The sequence below is a fragment of the Hemicordylus capensis genome, chromosome 7, assembly GCF_027244095.1.
Source record: "Hemicordylus capensis ecotype Gifberg chromosome 7, rHemCap1.1.pri, whole genome shotgun sequence".
NCBI lineage: Eukaryota > Metazoa > Chordata > Lepidosauria > Squamata > Cordylidae > Hemicordylus > Hemicordylus capensis.
This window is the reverse complement of record NC_069663.1, coordinates 33937783-33958494: the sequence shown is the minus strand read 5'-3', so window position 1 is coordinate 33958494 and position 20712 is coordinate 33937783. Positions and strand designations below refer to the sequence as shown.

The window sequence follows — 20712 nt, the reverse complement described above, 5'->3', positions numbered from 1 at the left end:
GAGATTCTCACAGTCAGCAAAAAGTGGGCTAAGGGAGCCTAGTCTGCTTTTTGCTGATTGTCTGCTGCCACGGGAGCTGTGCGGCTCCTGGCAGCAAACTCTCCTAATTCCCCTTCCCTTGTGTGAGGTTAGTGGAGCTAGTGCTCTGCTAACCCCGTCTTTTTGATCGTGTATTGCTGCGGTGCAGCTCTGCGGCGTGGCAACACATGAGGAGACCTCCGCCGGGAGGCTGAAACAAGCCTCCCAACACTGGGGGGTCTCTCCAGAATGCCCCGCACACTTGCATCCTGGAACTTCTGGGGGTCTTGCGGCCCCCGATCCCCGCAGCCCGCGCTGGCTCTGTGACGGAGCTGGCAGTTGTGTTGGCAGCCGATCCGGCTGCCCTGGGCTGTCTGGGGATTGTCTGTGGGGAGAGCAGGCTAATCTCTGAAGGTGGGTCTCACTGATTCTGAGACTCGCCTCCTCGCTTCCACACAACCACTTCTACCCAGGTTTTCCTGTAACCTTGCTTCCATACAACTGAAAACTGGGAGCACACACAGCTCCCAAACCTGGGTAGAACATTTTCTGATGGCATGAATGACCTCTGTGATGGTTTATTGTCTTTTTAAACTGTGATCTGCATTAGGTCCTTTTGGAGAAAAGTGGACTAGACTTAAAAAAAATAAAATAAAATGTAAATAAATAATAATTTAAAAAAACAGGAATAAAATAATATCTCCTTCCATTATAATGAGTAAGTAGGAATAGTAACAGGATGGGTAATAAAGAAAACATGTAGAAGGGATCTAAGAAGATCAGGGGTGGGCAAAAATGGTCCTCCAACTTTTGTCAAACTACATTATCCCCAGCCACAATAAACTGGCAGGGGATAATGGTGATGATGGGAGCTGTAGTTCAACAACATCTGGAGGTCCAGGTTTGCCCCTCCTGCTCTAGATGCTGTTGGACTACAATTCCCATCACTCCCAGCCACAATGAACTCTGGCTGGGGGTGATGGAAGTTGCAGACCAATGAACTCTGGCTGGGAGTGATGGAAGTTGCAGACCAAAATATAGAAGAGCCTTACACCAGAGATTCTCAAACTTGGATCCCAAGATGATGCTGGACCACAACTCCCATCATCCCCAACCTTCGGCCACTGTGGTTGGGGATGATGGGAGTTTTGATCCAACAACATCTGGTAACCCAAGTCTGCGAAACTCTGGCTTAAGACGCAACTATCGGCATTACAAATCCTGCTCAGTTGGATCCCACAACTAATCCATCACTTCTGTAAAGAGGAACCACCGGCAATCCAGCAACCTGTTTACTTGCTATCCCAGAATTTGAAGACTGACAGGGCCAGAATGAGAAGTGTCCCTTGCAGGAGGCTTGGAGAAAAGAGGAAACCCAAACAGATGGGATTCAGGAATCCGTTCTCAGGATTCTGGGCTGTTGTGCCCTGTACTAAATTTTGTGGGGGAGTTTCTGCACTTGTGTGGAACACACACAGCTCTGGTCATAGGTGTTGCATCAACACTCAGGCAATATGGGAGCACATTTGCCTGAAGCATAGTTTCAAGATTCCCAAAGCCCTTCCAGAAGAACCGCATCAGCTCCCTAAGTTATTGCTGGGCTGTAGGTGTGTTTCTCTGTGACTCCGAAGTTCAGCCTGGGCCCGGAATGAGCACCAAGAGATATAAACTCTAGCTACTTCTTCTTTTGTATTCAGAGGGGAATCTGTCCTATTTTTGGGTCTGCCACTCCCTCCTGGCCAGCTGATAACGAATTACATCTGGCAGGCAGGAGGCATCAATCTCTAAGTGCCTGCTAATCAATAGCTGTTATTAACAAAGTTAACCCACAGCGGTGGCAGTGGGGATGGGAGGGAGGCGGCTGGCCTCATTAAGGGAGCGGCTTGCTCTTGGTGCAGGCAGGGAAGTGAGAAGAGGCATTGTTGGGTTCCTTTCTGATGTATAATGAAATGTGCACCTCGAGTACAATGCAGACAGGGAAAGGGAAATTTCAGCACCAGCAGAGTGGACAGCTCTGAGAGGACCTTGGTGGGGAGGGGAATCTTTACTGTTCCAGTTGCTTTTTAAAAGGCCAATGCAAAGTTGGGGAGATGGGGAGCACACCTTTCTCCACGGTGGGCCCTTGCATTTGTAGAGAACAGAATACAGCATCACTGCATCACAGCCTGGCTCAGAGGAATTACACAGAACAAGGTAACAAGGAGAGCCTTCAATACAACGACGGATGCTTTGAAGGACGTCTCACCATCTTGTGTGTGAACGTGTGGGGTGTGAAGGGAGAAGCTCTTGCGATGTGAACAGCTGAGTACACGATCCTTCTGAGCACCTGATCCAATTGGTTCCAAGTCTATACAGGTCAGCCTTTAAGCACCAACAAACCCGATTTGTTCATTAATGTAGACGGGGCCACAGCACAGAGGAAGAGCATCTGCTTTGCACGCAGAAGGTCGCCGGTTCAATTCCGGGCAGCAGTTAGGGCTGGAAGAGACTCCTGCCTGAAACTTTGGAGAAGCTGTGGCCAGTCAGTGTAAACAGCACTGAGCTAGATGGACCAAGAGACTGATTTGGTATAAGGCAGCTTCCTATATTCCTAGATAGATACATCCAGCTCGATTCCTTTACTTTCTCTCCCCACCAGGTCCCACTGTTCAAAGCAAATGCTACCGCTTCCTACGTTAATTAATTGCTAGCTAGCTCTGCCAAGTATGTTGCTAATATTACTGATGGAGAAATAAGGCTGAGAAGTTGTGATTGAACCAAGGCTACCTTGTAGAACCACAGATGAGCAGGTAAACAAATCCCGTCACTTCCAATGCTGTCATAGCCAGGGAGGAGTTTACTGGGCAGGTGTGATGGTGGATACATCAATATGACGTGTCCTCTATCTAGTCCAGGCCTCATACAGCAAAGTTTTGGATAGGGATTCTCAACTGCAGATCCTCAGAGGTTGTTGGACTACAACTCCCATCATTCCCAGTCTCCAGCCATTGTGGCTGCCAATGATGGTAGTCCAACATCCTCTGGGGAGCCAAGATTGTAAACTCTTGGCTTGGGACAAGATAGCCAAAATGCAGTCAACGTATTTCTACAGATTGCTGCCACACCCCACCCCCAGATAGCACTGATGGCCGGAGATTATACCAAGAAGGCTACAGAACCACAGAATTTTAGAACTGGAAGTTCCATAAGAGGTCATCTAGTCCAACCCCTACTCAGTGCATCTGAGCAAACACACATATTCAATCTGAGCATCACACTGAGGTGTCACAGCCAACTAAATCTCAGTAACGCACAAAGGTCTCATCCAGAAATACATCTAAGACAAGAAATGTTTTATTTTCTGCCAAAACTACTCTGAACAGAAGCAACAATATCCTGTGACCCTCACAACTCTACACCTTTGGACATCTTGAGAGAAGAGACGAGCAGGACAGAGACAAAAGGTTACCCTTGATATGGCTTGCATCCATTACAAAGATTCTTTCTTCTCCACCCCGACATGCCACAATCCCAGGAGGTTGCCCATCCTCCCTCCCTTAAAGGCAACATAATCCCTCTGACCCAAAACATGCAAAGAGACTATTCCAGCACAGCACCTACAAAACAGCTTTCTAAAAAGCCATCTCTTGAGCACAGATTCAGAGAAAAGCTGAACAGGGAAAGTGTCAATCAGACAACTTTTCCAGGAGTTGCCTAGGACCCTCTCCGTGGGACTGATCTAGTTAAAAAAGGGTTGTGGAAATCAACTGGCTGTCCACCTCTCTGCCGCGATCAAGGAGTCCTGGGGCTACTGATGGTATTACTTTGTCCTGTCTCTCACAAGGCTTTCCCACTTTTGGCATGGCAGCCAGCTGAGAAGGACATTGTAGTTTCCAGGAAGGAAGGAGTGTGGGAAGAAGAATGGGTAGCCATGCAGAATCGGACCAGAGCACACGGACCAGAGCAATTGCTTGCAATGGTGGGATAACTCATTTGGATGCGTCCTTCTGCATTGTTGATCTCAGCTTCATTTATGCCCAACGGCCCCCTGCTAGTCAAACGTCGTCTTCCACCCCAACTATCATGCGTATGAATGTGCACCTCATACATGTTCAAGTGGCACACATTCAAACACATGATTGTTGGGGTGGAAGCAGACGTTTGACTAGCAGAGGACTGCTGGGCATAAGGGGTGCAAAAGGACGTATCTAATGAGTTATCCCACCACTGAGATAACTCATATCATGCGGATGTGCTGTTTGTAGTCACACAACAGTAGTTGAAATGTACTCACGCTTTGGTGTATTCCCAGGTCACACAATGTGGGTGCGAGGTGCCCTGGGAGAGAGGCAGAGAGATTAGTCAGGTGTAGTTAGGGCAGAATTGGAGATCTTCTCAGTGCCCACAATGCTGTGGTTTTCTGGGTTCTTCTCTGATTCCATAACCGCAGCAAATGTTGATAGCTTTCAGGAGAGAAATCCTCCCTCCCCTGGGATCTGTTTCTGAATCTGGCATTAGATTTCTGGCATGGCTAGAAAAGCTAGTGGGTTCGGGGTGGGGAAGTCAGGCTAGGTAAAAATGGTCCTGGGGGAACTTTGGGCATGTTTTCTGCAAAAGGGTGGTGAACAAAACAGGACTCTCTCTTTTGTTATTCCCCCTGTTCATGGTCTTGTTGTCCATGGCTTCCATTTTTATCCACTCATAAGTGACACAACATGTCCTCGTACAGAATTATTTGGTGGGGAACTATGGATTAAAAAATTATTACCCACAATCCCCACAACACAACAACACTTGATTACTAACAGAGTTGACAGGGGCAGTGTGTTAATGCCGATGTGGGATAGGGGGGAAGGGTGGCTGCCAGCCCCAGAACTGCCATTGCTGGTGCTGACAAGCCCCCTGCATTGGTCCCCACTTTGAACCTCCCTGCATATTGCCCACAAATGTCTTCCCATTTTTGCTACCCATGAATGCAGCAGCAAAAATGGAAGGAGGACATTTTGTATTAGCCCGAGGAGGGACCAAGATCTCCCTCTGCACTTAAGTCACCCTTTGGCCCTCTCGTGATCCCTCTTCACAAAGCTGGAATTTAACAACCTTATTATTTTCTGTCACACAAAAGACATCAGCTGAGTTTGTGGGGAGAGGGGAGTCAGGAGGCTACCACTGCCCTGGCACACCCCCAGGCACACACCCCACGAGCCCAGCCATGCCAGTTTGCCTTGGGGATCCTTTGCACACTTACGTTGATGATATGGGACAACTCCACCACAATCAAGGGTTCCATGGCTTTGGTTGGTGGCTTCACCGTCACCGTGAGAACTTTGGACATGACAGCCAGGGGGCTTCTGTGGATGGAAAGGAAACTGGTTGACCCAACTCCTCAAAAGTGGCATGAAGGTCAGGCTCCTGGGTAATCTCAGGACTCTGCAAAGGTGGAATGGTTTGAGGCAGGAGGCAATCTCACAACTGCCCCAACTCCATTATTTACCCCAGAGTGTGACTGTTAAAAGATTTGGGGGCGGGGGCAGGGGAGGTGAGATATATACACTATTGTTGTCAGGTACTATCACCCCACAGCCCAAAATTACATGCCATTCAAATCTACAGTAGAACATCTTCCAGGCACGTGCTAATGCCACGTGACAAAGGCATATCAGGGACATACCTGCTGGTGGCCTCAGAATTATGTAATTTCCGCCCTAGGGATACTTCCCCGTGTCAAAGCCCAAGTATCTCTCTGAGAAACGAAAAACCAGGTGTTCTTAAACCCGGGTCCTCAGATGCTGTTGGACTAGAACATGACTGCACAACCTCCAGCTGTTTTTAAATCACAACCCCCACCTTCCACAGCGGCCAACAGTCAGGTATGATGGGAGTTTCAGTCCAATATCTGCAGGAGGGCCAAAGTTGTGCACCCCTGGGCTAGAACTCCCACCCTCCCCAGCCACGATGGTCAAAGGCTAGCTTAACGACATCTGGGGGACCCATGTTTGAGAAGCCCTGCTCTACTGGCTTCCACGGACTGGGATGAGCCAGTACGAGCTAGGAACTTATCAGAGGCCAGGCCAATCCAGAGCCTTTGTACTGCCTGCTAGTCACAGAGGCTGACACTGCGTCTCCCAGTTTCCTTCTGCAGAGCACATACAACCCTTCAAAACAGCACACTGGGCTAAAGGTTTGGATTACGCCTCTCATTCAAGCTGCAGGGTCCCTGAGACATGTTTTCTGCACGTGTGTGTCCCTACATGCATGCATTTACATTGTGAAGGTGTGAGTGGTTTCACCAAAATGTGCCTGCTGTGTAGAGTATGCACCAACACACAGACAGAGGCATTTGCTGAGATACCCCCCACCCCCACGCCTTCTACACATCACCTCCATAGTCACTTACCTGGGAGGGGGCAGGATTAGTCCCAATGTACGATACAAGATGGCGCCAATGACGAAATAAGAGGATTCATCCATTTCTACAGAGAGAAAGAGGGAGAAAAGAACGAGATTGATGGGGAGATGATCAGGCCCAGAGAGAGGACTAACGAGCCCAGACCAATCCCTACTAGTGACATGGAAGCTTCCCCCGGCTTGAAGCAGAATGGACTCCCTTCAAAAAGTTATAGGGGGCTACTTTGGGGTCAGGCTCATTTCAAGCTGCACCTGAACCTCATGGAGATCAGGCTTGGCAGTTTCGAAACTCACGAAATTAGCTTCCAGATTGCCTTATTCGAGGCTCTGGGCCCTCACTATTATCTACTGGTGAACTCAAGAAAAGAGAGTGCTGGTCAGATGCTTTGTTCTATAAGGAGCTAATATCCACTTCAGAGCTCCATCTCCTTAGCCCAGGGGCATTGGGGGCTTGCCGGCCATCTGGGGTGAGGCCGCCCCTCATGGTTGCCCACATGCACCAGCTGTGCCCCTTGCATTGGCTTCAGATGCAAGTTGATGCAGGGGGTGTGGCCAGCACCTGGAAGGATGGGTGCACAGCTCCTTCCTGGGCAGCAATTGTTTTGCCAGTTTTCTTTCTCTCCCTTGTTTGGAGACAAACCAAGCACTGGCTAGGAGCAGGCGAGGGGCCACACAGAATGTTACCAGCCAGCGAGCACTTCTCCCTCAGATCTGTGCAGGGCAAAAGCAACCCAAGAACCAGCCCCCACGGCCCTAAGCGAGCATTCTGGGCCCGCTCCTAGGGCATGTGTCCAGCTGTGTAACACATGTAGGTTCCGAGGGTGTCATAATGGCAACATGAGCAAGCTCACCTGATCACACACATGTGCCCAGTGTGCACCCACGTGCGCGCACGCGCGCGCGCACACACACACACACACAGAGATGGATGGAAACTGCTTTAAACAATATCTGTATCCAGTTCCTCAATATTTCAAAATCCAGTTTGAAACTCAGGAGAGAGCTAACTTCTGAAACCACAGGTGCAAAGATGGCTACTGATGCACTGACATGGATGCCATAAGTTCCATGTTTCAAATTCTGATTTAATTAAAAGGAAGGGGGGATTAAAAACCTCTGCCCAGCAGCAGAGTTTTAGTAATTATTGTAGGATATTCAGTGAGGGTGCTCAAGGGGATGGGGCCGCAGCTCAGTGGAAGATCACCTGCCTGGCACGCAGAAGGCCTCAGGTTCAATCCACAGCATCTCCAGGTAAGGGAGACGGGAAAGACCCCTGCCTGACATCTTGGAGAGCTACTGATGACCCAATGGTCTGACCCTGTCTAAGGATGAACCACTACTGCTTTCAGATGTACCAATTATGAATGCTCACAATTTGGCAAATTTGATGTGTGTGTACACACACACACACACACACACACACACACACACACACACTTTCCTACAAGCACGGGGTGCTCTGAGATCATCTGCTGGGTCCTCCTTTTTTATTCTATTCCAGCACAAGCATATATGAAGCAGCACACCCAACCCACTCACAGCTTCCCCCACAGCTTTGTGTGGCTGGCCCAGCACATGCACAAACGCACACAGCTTACCAGAAGAGGAAAGGCTGAGCACCTCCTTGGGAATGAAGATCTTGTCTTCGGAGTGGCGGGCCCAATCCTTCATTCCCCGCCGGCCTTTCATGGGGAAATTGATGTCACTGGAGACAGCAGAAACCGGCTCTCGCTGGATGCTGATCACTGCCAGGGGTGGGAGGGGATGAAGAGGGAGAAAAACAGGGGAAGGGGAGGGCGTCACGACCGGCGTCATATGGCTGAACCAAAGGCCCCTTCCTGAACAGCACACACCTCTCAGGACTGAATTGGGAAATTCATGGCTAGAGGTTGGGGGGGCTGAGCCAATTGTACTCCTCCATGGAGGATGCTCAGAACTCAGGGCCTTCTTCAGATGCAGAAGGGAATAAAGAGTGTGCCGCACGGGGCCCTGTGACTCGCAGGCAGTACAAAGCTTTAAGATTGGCTGGACCTGGTAAAAATACAGGTGGACCTCATTATCCGCGCGAGTTCCATCCTCGCAGTTTATCATGGGTAATGAAACCACGGATAATGAGTAATTGAGTCTATGGGAACGTGGGGATTAGGTTCTCAAGACTAAAAAAAAAGCACACCAAAAAACCCCCACCAGAACGGGCCAAATAAAGTCCCCTACCGTGCTCTGTGGGTCTTCTGGTGTCCAGGAATGCCACCCCCCCAAAAAAAATCCAAAACGGTCCCCAAAATCATGGATTTATCCCCCATCCTTTTTTTTTTTTTTTGCGGAAATGAGCCACAAAATGGCTCCCATGGACACAATGGTGGCCAGAAGTGCCCTCCACAGTCACTTCTAGGAGCCTTCTAGGAACCACGGATACATGGGTTTTAACCCTTTCATATCTAAGGATATTGAAATCGGGTGTCAATATAGAATCCGCACATAACGAGGTTCTCCTGTACTCAGAGCCTAGCCTTCCGGACAACAGAAGGCTTGCTTGGACAACAGAGCAGGGGCTGCTAAACATTAAGGCTCTAGACTGATCTGCAGTTAAAGTAAGCGGATTCCTCCATCCTGTTCCTTTATTATCCCCTGGGTTTTATCTGCCCTGGGTTCCCCTCTCCTGGCGTTCCAGTTCAATGAGGATTCCTAAAATACATTCCAGAGTTGGAACATGTGTAGTCTGCCACAGCTGTCAGGTCCTTGGCATCAGTTCCCACCAGCCCACCCCAAACTCTGGAGTACGTTGATAAAATGCTGCCAACAACAACAAAAAAGCATTGTTGATGTGACTGCACATTTGATGGCATGAAGATGCTTGTTGTACAGTGCTTCATTTATGTGCTCATGTGGTCCGGCTCACTGGTAAAACATCACCAAGAGACCTTGATTCGGCTACTGCAAAACTGCCTTTCTTCTCTTGCAGAGTTTTATCAACGTACATCAGGAATGTGACTGTGGTCACCGAAGGGACTGATAGCTCCTTTATTTTGCATTGATCAGTTACCTGGATCTGTAGAAAATGAATAGATAAATAAGAACTAACTCCTCCTGCCCTGCACTCTTTACAATTTTGACAAACAAAACACAGGGCAACAGAGAGGAGAGCTGGTCTTCTGGTAGCAAGCATGACTAGTCCCCTGAGTTAAGCAGGGTCCATCCTGGTTGCAGGTGAATGGGAGACTCATTCAAATGCTCATCTCATTAAACATCCCCCCACCCCTGCACTTCTTTATGAATACTGTCAGATATTCCCCTCAGGGGATGGAGCTGCTCTGGGAAGAACAGAAGGTTCCAAGTTCCCTCCCTGGCAGCGTCTCCAAGACAGGGCTGTGAGAGATTCCTGCCTGCAACCTTGGAGAAGCCGCTGCCAGTCTGTGAAGACAATGCTGAGCTAGATGGACCCATGGTCTGACTCAATATATAGCACCTTCCTATGTGGTTCCCTGATGCATTGGCCCTGCTTTGGAAACAAGACCAGGCCATTCAGAACTCCAGGAATCCAGGGAGAAATCCAGAAGAGGGAATTTTCAGAAACTTCTCTATCTCTGGCATCCTCTCCAGCAGTGGACTTCAAGGGCCCTAGTTTGGAGAACTCTCTCTGCAGGCCTGGCTTTGGGGTATGTCCACCCACAGCCCTGCCCTGCCCCCCTCCTGACCTCTACAAAGCTGACTCTTCCCCTCCTCCCTTCCAGGCACTCACCCAAGTTGTCCGTGACAATGAGGGAACTCTGGAAGGCCTTGAGAGCATCTCCCACCAAGTGGATGAAATCTTCCACTACCTTCATGAGGAGGACAGAGCCAGGCAAAACCTGGGAAGCACATTGAAAGAAGGGGTTGTTAATGATGCATGGAAGAAATCCCACCACCTGGTCCCGCACACCACTTGCGTCAGCTCACCTGCTGAGCATCCTCCCACTTGTCCCGGTTCTCTGCATCCACCATATAGCTGATGACTTGGAAGAATCGCTGTCGGAGAGAGGAGAGGTTGAGCTGCAGGTGCAGAGAAAGTGCTGGCCATCCCCCTCACTGCACCTACAAACTTGGATTTGGTTAAACGCCTGGAATTTTGCTCGTCTCATTAAAACATCCCCCCACCCCCGCACTTCTTTCTCAACCCTTCCAGTGTTTCTCCTCCACAGGAACTCCTCAATTAAGCTCAACATTTCAGAGCCGCACTTCAGCATGGCGGCAATTCAGCACAACAACTCTGCAGAAGATTCGGCACCCTCGGTGTTTATGTTTTGGGGATTCCTCTCTCTAAAAAGCAAATATCTGCATCTTAACATGCAGAGCTGAGTTTGAAACTGTGATGGCCTGCTGGGAAGTGGGGGAGCGGAGGGAGGAATCCAGTAGTCAAGAGTGGCGCTGGTCGGTCATGCACAGTTATTGGTCTCCCTTTCCCAGGGATAGTAGCATGACCTGTGCAAAATAAGCAGATCTCTGGATGTGTGTTTGATCTGTAGAACTGACTAATGTCATGACCCCAACCCTGAGCAGCAGCAGCAGGGAGGAGAGAGCAGGTGAGCTAGAAGAGCCAGCCCAAAGCCCTGACACCAGGTTGGAGCCTGAGCCCAGCAGCTAGGAGGCCCCCGGACCAGCCATACTGAGCCCAAGCCCCCCAGATGAAATGGTCCCTCCCACATCCCATACTCCCCAAGGCTGCACAACAGGAGGGACTTAACAGAGAGGGGGAGACGTTCTAGGCTCCAAGCCAGAGAGCTGCCCCTTTAAATCTCTCTGCTCTCCAATCAGGGAGGCAGAGCCTGGGTGGGACTGTCTGAGTTTGGAGCTACTCAAGGCTGCAGTTCTTATCTTGGAGCTTTTCCTGGAGCAAGATGCTTTCAGGGAGCTCTCCAGGGTGCTGCAAGCCGGCTTCCCTTGCCTTAGCCTTGCATCCTGTCCTGATTTGGGGGCAGAACAATGCAGATCACAGAGTACGGCGCTTCTTGGGGGCAGAATCTTCTCTCCTTTATATCTAATTCTCTTAAACGTACCTGTTGCTAATCCCATGCGTGGCAGCTCTCATGAGAGTTCGCGAGCAGCTGCCGGATAGGATAGTGACGGGGATGGGGGAGAAAATAGGGATGCCGGCTGGCAGCGGTGGGCCGGCCCGGCCACCAGGAGCAGGAGGCGGAGGCAGGCTGGCCCGGTGGGAAGAGGAGGCCGCTGCTGGGAGTTGGCGGGCGGGAGGAGGCGGTGGGACGGCTTTCTGGCCGGCCTGCCAGCCAGAAAGTGTGCAGTGGGGAGAAGAATGGGGGGAAGAATAAGTCAGAAGTCACAGCCAGAAAGTGCATTGGGGCGGGGGAGAAGCCAGCAGGTCAGGGGTGGTGGGGGGAAAGGCAGCGCTGGTGGGAGGGTGGGCCAGCCAGAGGCGCAGGTGTTCTGTGCCCGGCTCAACTATTTTGTATTATCCCCACCCCCACACCAAGCATAGTGAAAAGACCCTTTAACTGGATCCCTCGCAATGCTTGGACATCACATCACTGCTACTCCTTGCCCTATTGTCATTCAGTCAAGCCTCTCCTGCGTACCTGGGCCCGAGATAAATGTGTTCATGCCCAGGTACACTGTGTGTCCTGAAAGAGCCTGCTCCGCTTCCAGAATCTCAGCACGGTACCTGCACGTCGTCAGATGAAGGGATATAGGTGGCCCTCTTGTAAGTGTCCGTGACGTTGCGGAGGATCTCCACGGAGAAGAGAAGGTCCCCGCTGTAGTATGTCTTGCGGGCCACAAGCTCCAGCAGGCTGCGGACCACCTGGGACATGCCTTCGCCGGCCAGCATGCGCTGCCCCTTGGCCAGATGCTCACGCAGCTTAATTGGGATAAAGAGAGGAGGGAGAAGTAAGCACAGAGACGGAGGCGGACTTGGGTGCTTGTACGGTGACAACGTGAGACTCTGAGTGGAGAATGTTTGACGTTGGGGGGGAATAGCAAGGGCCCATCACTGCTCAAGGGCAAATGGAGAGCCGGTGTAGTGGTGAGAGTGCTGGACTAGGACCGGGGAGACCCGAGTTCAAATCCCCATTCAGCCATGACATTTGCTGGGTGACTCTGGGCCAGTCACTTCTCTCTCAGCCTAACCTACTTCACAGGGTTGTTGTGAGGAGAAACTTAAGTATGTAGTACACCGCTCTGGGCTCCTTGGAAGAAGAGCAGGATATAAATGTTGTTGTTTTTTTAAATGGCCTGTTAGGTAGCATGCAGTACTGTATTTACCCAAATAGAAGGCCACTCTGAATTTAGGACAAACACCTTGGAAGAGAGGGGTTAAAAATATAGGTTATGCCTATATTTACCCCAAAGGAAGAATTTAAGACAATACCCCAATTTCTAACATGAAAGAATACTGGGAGGGGGGGCTTAGTCCTGCCTGTGCTGGGCAACCAGATAGATGCCTCTGGGGAGCCCAGAAGAAGACTTGAAGGCCTTATAAAAAATAACAACCATGTACAAGATTCTGGGCTCCTTGGAGAAAGAGTGGGATAGAAATTAAAAACCAACCAACCAACCATAACAGGTCGTAGGTCTTGATGGACTCCTCCTGCTCCCCCCCGCCCACAGCTCCAGTTTGTCCAACCTCCCTGCAAAGCCGTCAAAGCCAGTGGCCAGCACCACGTGGCACAGCAGCAAATGCCAGGAAAGAATTAGACAGCCGCACTTCCTTTTGTCTGTCCTGAACCTATTGCCAATCATCTTCACTGCGTAACTCCCACTTCTAACCCCCCACGCCCACCACCCCACACATCCTCCAAAATCAATCATGACTGATGATGACAGTTGGACAATAATTATAGTATGATTATATATTTACATATATAATCATACTATGATTATATATGTAAACATATACACATAACAATCATTATTATTGCAGCTGTTTGGCTTGGCCAGTTGCAAGTGACGCAGTCCTGTTACTTTTGCATACTCAGCCACCTTCTAGGCAACTCCCTCACCCCCTCCCTAAAAAAAAATGATAAAGGATCAATACAGAGAGCATAGGAGAGACTGAGGGGGGAGGGAGAGGGAGAATGAAAGAAAGAAGGAAAGAGAGAAGAGAGAAGAGAGAGAGAGGAGGAGGAGGGGAAAGAGAAGGGGGAGAGAGAGAAGGGAAGGGAGAGAGAAGGGGAGAAGCGGGAGAGAGAGAAGGAGAGAGGAGGAGAGGAGGAGAGGGAGAGAGAGAGAGAGAGGAGAAGGGGAAAGAGAAGGGGGAGAGAGAGAAGGGAAGGGAGAGAGAAGGGGAGAAGCGGAAGAGAGAGAAGGAGAGAGAAAGAGAGAAGGGGAGAGAAGAAGAGAGAAGGAGAGAGAGACAAGGGGGAGAGAGAAGGAGAGGGAAGGCTGTTTGCCTGCCAGAGTCTGCACCTACTGAGAGATGTAAGTATCTGTACTCGTGGGACAGGCAGTGTGCAAAGCTGGGCACGCCCCAGTAAGCCACACCATGGGAGTTGAGCAGGCACCGGCGGCTGGCAGACCCTGGGAAAGAAAGCAAAAACCAACTCATAGGGCTCACAGCTGCAGAGGACCCCTGTGCCCAGCCCAGCCCCCAAGAAGGACCCGAGAGCAACTGGGTCAGCTGAACTGCTGGAGAAGAGGGCAAACAGAAGATACCCTTCAGGCGCTGCAGAACCCCTTTCAAGTCATGCTCTATGCAAGCTGAGGAAATGCTCCACTACGAGCCCCTTCGGAATGCAAGAGAATGGTCTGGAGGTGCATACCTTGCAAGTTAACTTGCAGTGCCTGGATGGGAAACCCATATTTGCCACCTTTGGGATGTAGAGGGCCCCGGGTCAAATCCCTGGCCACATCAGGGCTGAGAAAGAGTCCTGCCTGCAACCTTGGAGAAGCTGCTGCCAGTCTGTGCAGACATTACTGAGCTAGATCACCCAAGGGCCTGACTCAGTATAGGGCAGCTTCCTATGTTCCGGCGGTGCATCCACCTTGTTGAAGTTAAGCAAGGCCAGGTCTGATCAGTGCCCAGATGTGAGATTCCCCGGAAACCCCCCTAAATACATGGACGACAGACCTCAAGGCTCCACATGGGGAATGGCCAAGTGCTCTCCCAGCAAGACACTCGGCAGACTGCCTTCAAAGCAAGCCTTTGGATACAACCACTCCAGGCTGAACTCAAGACGCAGTGCACTTGAGGAAGGTAAGCGGGGTTGAGCCTAAGGTTGGCGCTTGGAGGAGGGACTGCCTGGGAAGCCTCTTTGCTAAGCAGGGTCTGCTCTGGTTTGAATTTGGATGGGCAACTGCATGTGAGCACACTTAGCAGATGGAGCCATTGCTCACACTTCTAGTCTCCCATTCATATGCAACCAGGGTGGACCCTGCTTAGCTAAGGGGACAAGTCATGCTTGCTACCACCAGACCAGCTCTCCTCCCATGACTGAAATTATGTATTTTCAGACAGACATGCATCATATATGTCTGGAGAGGTCCCTCTCCAGTTACCACCAGTACATCTGGTGGTGACTCAGAACCCGGCCTTCTCTGTAGCTGGTCCTGGCCTGTGGAACACACTCCGAGCAGATAGCCGTAGTTTGGGCTTGTTGTTGGCCTTCAAGAGAGCCCTAATGTAAACTGCCCAGAGACTCAAGTTTTGGGCAGTATAAAAATAAAACACACAGAGTGTGTGTGTGTGTGTGTGTGTGTGTGTACACACACACACACACACACACACACACACACACACACACACTTCTATTCTGCCCCATCCAAAGGCTCTGGGTGGTACACATCAAGTAAAAAAACAAAAATGAATTTCTTAAAAGGATGTAAAAACAAATTTAAAACAGTGCAGAACCATTTAAAACCAATTAAAAATATTTAAGAACAATTTAAAAACCTTGGAAGGCCAGGCTGAACAAATAAGTCATTAGGGCTGAAGGGGGCGTGGATAGCACAGGTGAGTGGCAGTCTATCCCTGGGACACCACCAAGCCCACTAGGCCCCTAGGGTGTACGCTAGGGGCACAGTGGGCTTGGTGGTGTCCCAGGGATAGACTGCCACTCCCCTGTGCTATCCATTCCCCCTGCATCAGCACCAGACACGCCAAAGCAGGGTGTGTGGCCAGCACTAGGAAGGGGTGTGTGTGTGTGGCCCCTTGCCTGCTCCCAGTCAGCACTTCATTCGCTGCCTGGGAGCGGGATGGGCAAGGGAGTGCTGTGTTGTCTCTGACACCCCAGTGGTCCAGGAACATTTGTCCTCCCTTGCCCAACGACTACTACGCCAGTAGTGTGCACAGATTCATAAAAAGGAGTTGGAAAGAGCTTTTTCAAAACAAGTAGCTAAACATATGGAATCAATGAAATAGCACACACACACACACACACACACACACCAGTGAGCAAAAGCATTCAAGAGCTGCCAAGCCAGAAGCTGTCAATGTAAGAAGTTGTCAATATCCAGGATATAAAGAGTTGCTAAGTGTCCATCCAAATGAACAAGCACGCAAGGCACATCACAATGAGGTTAGGACTGTTAACAGAGAGGCAGGACTTTCCACACTGAAGATACAGTCTGAACTAAAAGGGGACTGTGCGGTGAACTGGAATATAATTGACTGGGGCAGATACACCCTATAAGTCACAGGAGGAGGCCTTTTGTTTCCAGTGGGAAGCCCATGTTAGCATTCAGGTGCCACAATGCATTTTGCCACCCATGAGCCCTCCCTCCCTTTCCACCACACCCTTCTCCTCTGCACTGGTTTAGGTGCAGGGGGGGGGGGCGGCTTCCAGAACATGTGCATGTGATCCCCGTAGCTGCTTACCTGTGGCATTGGGCGGGCATTTGTTATAGACGGTCTCCCCGGCAGCGGCTTTCTTCCAAGTCATGAATGCAACATACTCGTCCTTGCACATCTCGTGGTAGGCTGGGGGAAGAGAAGAGGTCAAGGGGCCACAGGCCCAGCAAAGTCAGGTAGCAACCCTAAAGCACACAGCCATGAGACAAAGTCCAAATGGTGAGTCTGTGTATGGGCTGACAAGCAAATAAATTATCGGCATAGCGGGTGTGCATGTAAGCAGTGGGTGAGCAAATGCATGTGTTTTTTTGCAGGGGTGGACAGGTGTGCATGCCAGTAGCAAAGGAGGCACAGCTGCCTCTGCTTCCCAGCAGCTGCTCAGGTTGCTCCTCTCCCTCCCGCCCCACTCGAGAGCCGCACTGCCTGTAGGCTGGCCATTCATCAAGTAGAGCTGTGTGGTTAAACTGCACAGCTCTACCTGATGAATGGTGAGTGTGCAGGCAGCACAGCTCTTGGACAGGGCAAGAGGTCAACTGGTTAACCGCACAGCTCTACCTAATGAATGGTGAGCCTGAAGGCAGAAAAACTGTTGGACATGGCAGAAGGTTAACTGGTTAACTGTGCAGCTCTACCTGATCAATGGTCTGTGTTACAACACCTGGGGCAAGGCTCATGTGAATTGAAGGATCTTTGCAGCATCCCATGCGCAGACATGGGAATGATAACAACAGGCTCAACAAGCTTCTAATGTAAAATAGCCAACATTCATTGAAAACAAGGAAAATATTGTACTGATTCGTCTCATTTGGGGATTCAGTACAATAAGTCTCCTTAACTAGTAGTAGTAAACCAAATCACTAATGTGGACCAAAGTCGCTTGCATGAATCATCAACAGAGAAAAGTAATGCATTCAATAATATACATTGCAAGAATGGGGTAACCATAGAGTTTGGGGAGGTGTGAGTTCTAGCAAGTCTCCTAGTTGCACAGCCCACTGCCAGGTTGGCAATGTGGATGGTTTCCGAGACAGGTGGGGAGTTAATTAAGAAGAAAAACAATGAATCAAGGGGAACAAGTAGTTAGAAAAGGAAGGAGCAGGCAAAAAGGTTAATGCAGGAGTTCTCCAACTTGGGTCCCCAGATGTTACTGGACTTCAATACCCATAATCCCCAGCCACAATGGCCAAAGGATCTTGGTGTATCCCTCTTCTTAATTGCATGGGTCGCTTTGGCAGGAAAAGTAGTCTCCGATCTGGTCTAATGTGAAGCAAATTGCTGGATTTCCAACAACCATCATCCTATGCAAAGGTCATAGGAACATAGAAGTGGGATAGACCATTGGTCTATTTAGCTCAGTATTGTCTTCACAGACTGGCAGCGGCTTCTCCAAGGCTGCAGGCAGTAATCTCTCTCAGCACTCTCTTGGAGATGCTGCCAGGGAGGGAGCTTGAAACCTAGATGCTCTTCCCAGAGCGGCTCCATCCCCTGCGGGGAATCTCTAACAGTGCTCACACATCAAGTCTCCCATTCATTTGTAACCAGGGCGGACCCTGCTTAGTTAAGGGGACAAGTCATGCTTGCTACCACAAGACCAGCTCTCCTCCCCAAGGGACACTTAGCTGAGTGCTATGAAATACAGACTGATGACAGTCCAGTGAGGTGGCCAGAGAGAGCTGATGCCCAGCGAAGGATGGCTGGGGTGTCTATTTTTGCTTGCAAATTTCTGAGACGGAGTCAACCCATGGTGGAAGGAACCCTTTGGGCAGCAGAAGGAGCGGGAGGCTCTTTCGCCCTCTCAGGGTGTGTGGTGGACTCCTCTGTCTGAGGGACCAAGGACAGGGCCAAGTACCTGGGCATTTCTTCTCGTTGCACGTCTTCACTTCCTCTCCGCTGCCCTCGCACGGGTAGCCCAGCACGCCCGTCCCCTGGCACATGCGGAAGCGCCTCTGCCAGCCTGTGTCGCACGTCTTGGAGCACAAGCTCCAGTGGTTCCAGGGGCCCCACTTGCTGTCCACTTTGGTTCAGAGGAGCAGAAAAGGAAGAAGAATTAGGAGATCCTTTGGAAGCAGCAGCCCCCCCGTCCCCCGTCACGGCTCCGCCGGGCTCCCGAATTAGATTCCTGTCCACCGGGAGCCCAGGCCGAATGGCAGGGAGAGAGGAGGATTCCTCCTTCATCACCGGGATGCAACTGTGCCGGCTGATAATTACTTTAATCAAATATTCCACAGATGATTAAACCCATTTATCAATAATTCAGATCTCATTTAAGCCAAAATGGTCCCTCTTCCCTTCCCAACCAGGCCGTGACCATGAGGGTGCCCTTAACAAATGGAATTCATTTCGACTCCTCAGGAGGTGAACTGCTCGCAAGGCTCCAGTGCGAAGAGGACAGGGCTTGATTGTCCCCACACCGCCAAATACGCAAGCAGGCAACATCCCCGCAGGAACTTTCGGCTCAGATTCCAGAGTGCAAGAGTCATGGTTGGGGTGGGGGGAGATGAAACCAGGGTGATTCCGAGGGTGGGAGTGGGAAATCCTCTAGATTTGGAGGCAAACTCTCAGATTCCTTGACATCCCTGCCTGCCAAGGAATAAAAGTCACTTCCTGAGGCTAGGAGTTATTCCTATATAGGCTAGGAGGTAAGAGTTATTATTAGCCAGGAGGGGCTCGTCTTAATTAGCTAGGGGGGGTGGCGGCGGCAAAGGAGGCACAGCTGCCTCTCCCTCCCAGAGCTCCATTTGCTTCTCTCTCTCTCACCCTGCCCCAGCACAAATGACAATCAAAACAGTAAATCATGTAAAAAATTTTAAAAGAACTATCAATAAAAATTAATTATGAACTAAAAGTCTGATAAAACAGGTGCATTTTCAGAGGTTGCTTAAAAAGAACTTGAAATTCTCTCCTGGTGGATCGTCACTCCTCAGTCTCTATCACAGTTTTTAGAAAGTGTGTTAACTCTTGGCTTCTTACCCAGGCTTTGATACGATTGTCTTTATTGCTGCTTCCTTGTATATTGTGTTTTGTATGCTTATTTTATGCTTGTATTTTACATCTTTAGTCAGACTCATGCTTTTATATATTTTAGCTTAATATTTTAATTGTGCATTTTTATAGTCTTGTTTTAATTTTGCTGTGAACCGCCTTGGGATTGTTTGAATGAAATGCAGTATATAAATTTAACAATGAATAAATAAATAAATAAAGATGGGGAGGTTCTGATTTCATTTGGGAGCATGTTCTGGGGCACTGGGGCCACCCTAGAGAAGGTCCCATTTGGGGTCGCCACCAGTGGTAACTGCAATTGGACTCCTCCAATGATCCGAATAGGAGGTGGGGTTCATGAAGAAGGAGGCGCTCTCTGGAATACCCGGGGCCCAAGCTGTTCAGGGCTTGCTAGAATGTTCAGCGTTTAGAATTCCACGAGAGAAGGGAAAGTTGTCAGTTTGGCTGCAGTGACAAATCTCAGACAGGCTCCAGGGATAGGCTGGAGAGCTTGGAGAGATCCCAGAAAGTAAGGAAGCTAAAAGGCCAGGCAGGCCAGAGACAAGGTGGCAGAAAGAAGAATGTAGAGTAGGCAATGCACGGAGAGGGAGGTGTCCCAAGGAAGGATAAGGTGGCCGAGGCAAAGGGCAGAGGAAGCAGGAGAAATAACTAATGAGAGGACAGGTGTGAGGAAACTTTGCAGTGATTCAGAGGAAGTGGATGGGCCGATAGGGCAGAGAGAGGACTGCCAAAGGCAGCCGGCCACAGAATCAGGGGGCTGAAAAGCAGACACTGGATGGCGCAAAAGTTGGTGCCAGCAGGGGAGCTGGAGACAAAAGCGTCAACACAGATGCTGGACCGGGACAAAAACTAGACCCGGGGTGGGCAAACCTGGCCCTTCAGCTGCTGCTGAACTAGAACTCCCATCAGCCCCGGCCACAATTGTTGCTGGGGAAGGTGGGAGTTGTAGTTCAGCTAGAGGGCTAGGTTTGCCCACCCCTGGTCTAGGGACAGGGGGCTCTCTATGGGCAGAACTATGGGCAGACTATGGGCAGAAAAGGAAAGCACTGGTAGAGGAAGCTTGGAGGGCCGAGAACTCTGTTGATCCTGGTTAGCTGGGCAACGAGGCACTTTTTCAAGAGCGTCTTCTTCACTATGAGCCCCACCGCTCACTGAGGTCATCTGAGGAGGTCCGTCTCCAGTTGCCGCCAACTCGTCTGGTGGCTATACAGAGATGGGCCTTCTCGGTCTCTGCCCCAAGACTGTGGAATGCGCTCCCTGCTGGGATACGATCCTCCCCATCTCTGGCAATTTTCAAAAAACATCTGAAAACCCATCTTTTCACCCAAGCTTTCCCAGTTTTTTAAAACTGTCTGTTTTTAATTTTATGGCTGATTTTAAATTGTTGTATTGTTTTAACTTCTTATATTAGTTAAAATAATATAACTAATTATATTTTATTTGTTTTATGTTATTTGTTATGTTTTATTTGTTTTATGTTAACTGCCCAGAGATGAAAGTTTGGGCGGTATAGAAGTTCAATAAAT

The 20712-nt window shown here is 49.9% G+C and overlaps 1 protein-coding gene across 9 annotated transcripts in view; it reads right to left on the bottom strand.

Annotated features, from left to right (window-relative positions):
• ADGRB2 (adhesion G protein-coupled receptor B2) overlaps positions 1–20712 on the bottom strand; it is a 190123-nt gene that overhangs the window by 51507 nt on the left and 117904 nt on the right. For all 9 annotated transcript variants that reach the window (XM_053267535.1, XM_053267528.1, XM_053267529.1 and 6 more), the window contains 10 exons: positions 18033–18197; positions 16211–16312; positions 13808–13914; positions 12062–12256; positions 10342–10410; positions 10145–10253; positions 8004–8150; positions 6395–6470; positions 5246–5348; positions 4292–4335 (listed from right to left, as the gene is read on the bottom strand). In XM_053267535.1, coding sequence (XP_053123510.1) covers positions 4292–4335; positions 5246–5348; positions 6395–6470; positions 8004–8150; positions 10145–10253; positions 10342–10410; positions 12062–12256; positions 13808–13914; positions 16211–16312; positions 18033–18197 — 1117 coding nt within the window. The remainder of the gene's footprint in view (positions 1–4291; positions 4336–5245; positions 5349–6394; positions 6471–8003; positions 8151–10144; positions 10254–10341; positions 10411–12061; positions 12257–13807; positions 13915–16210; positions 16313–18032; positions 18198–20712) is intronic.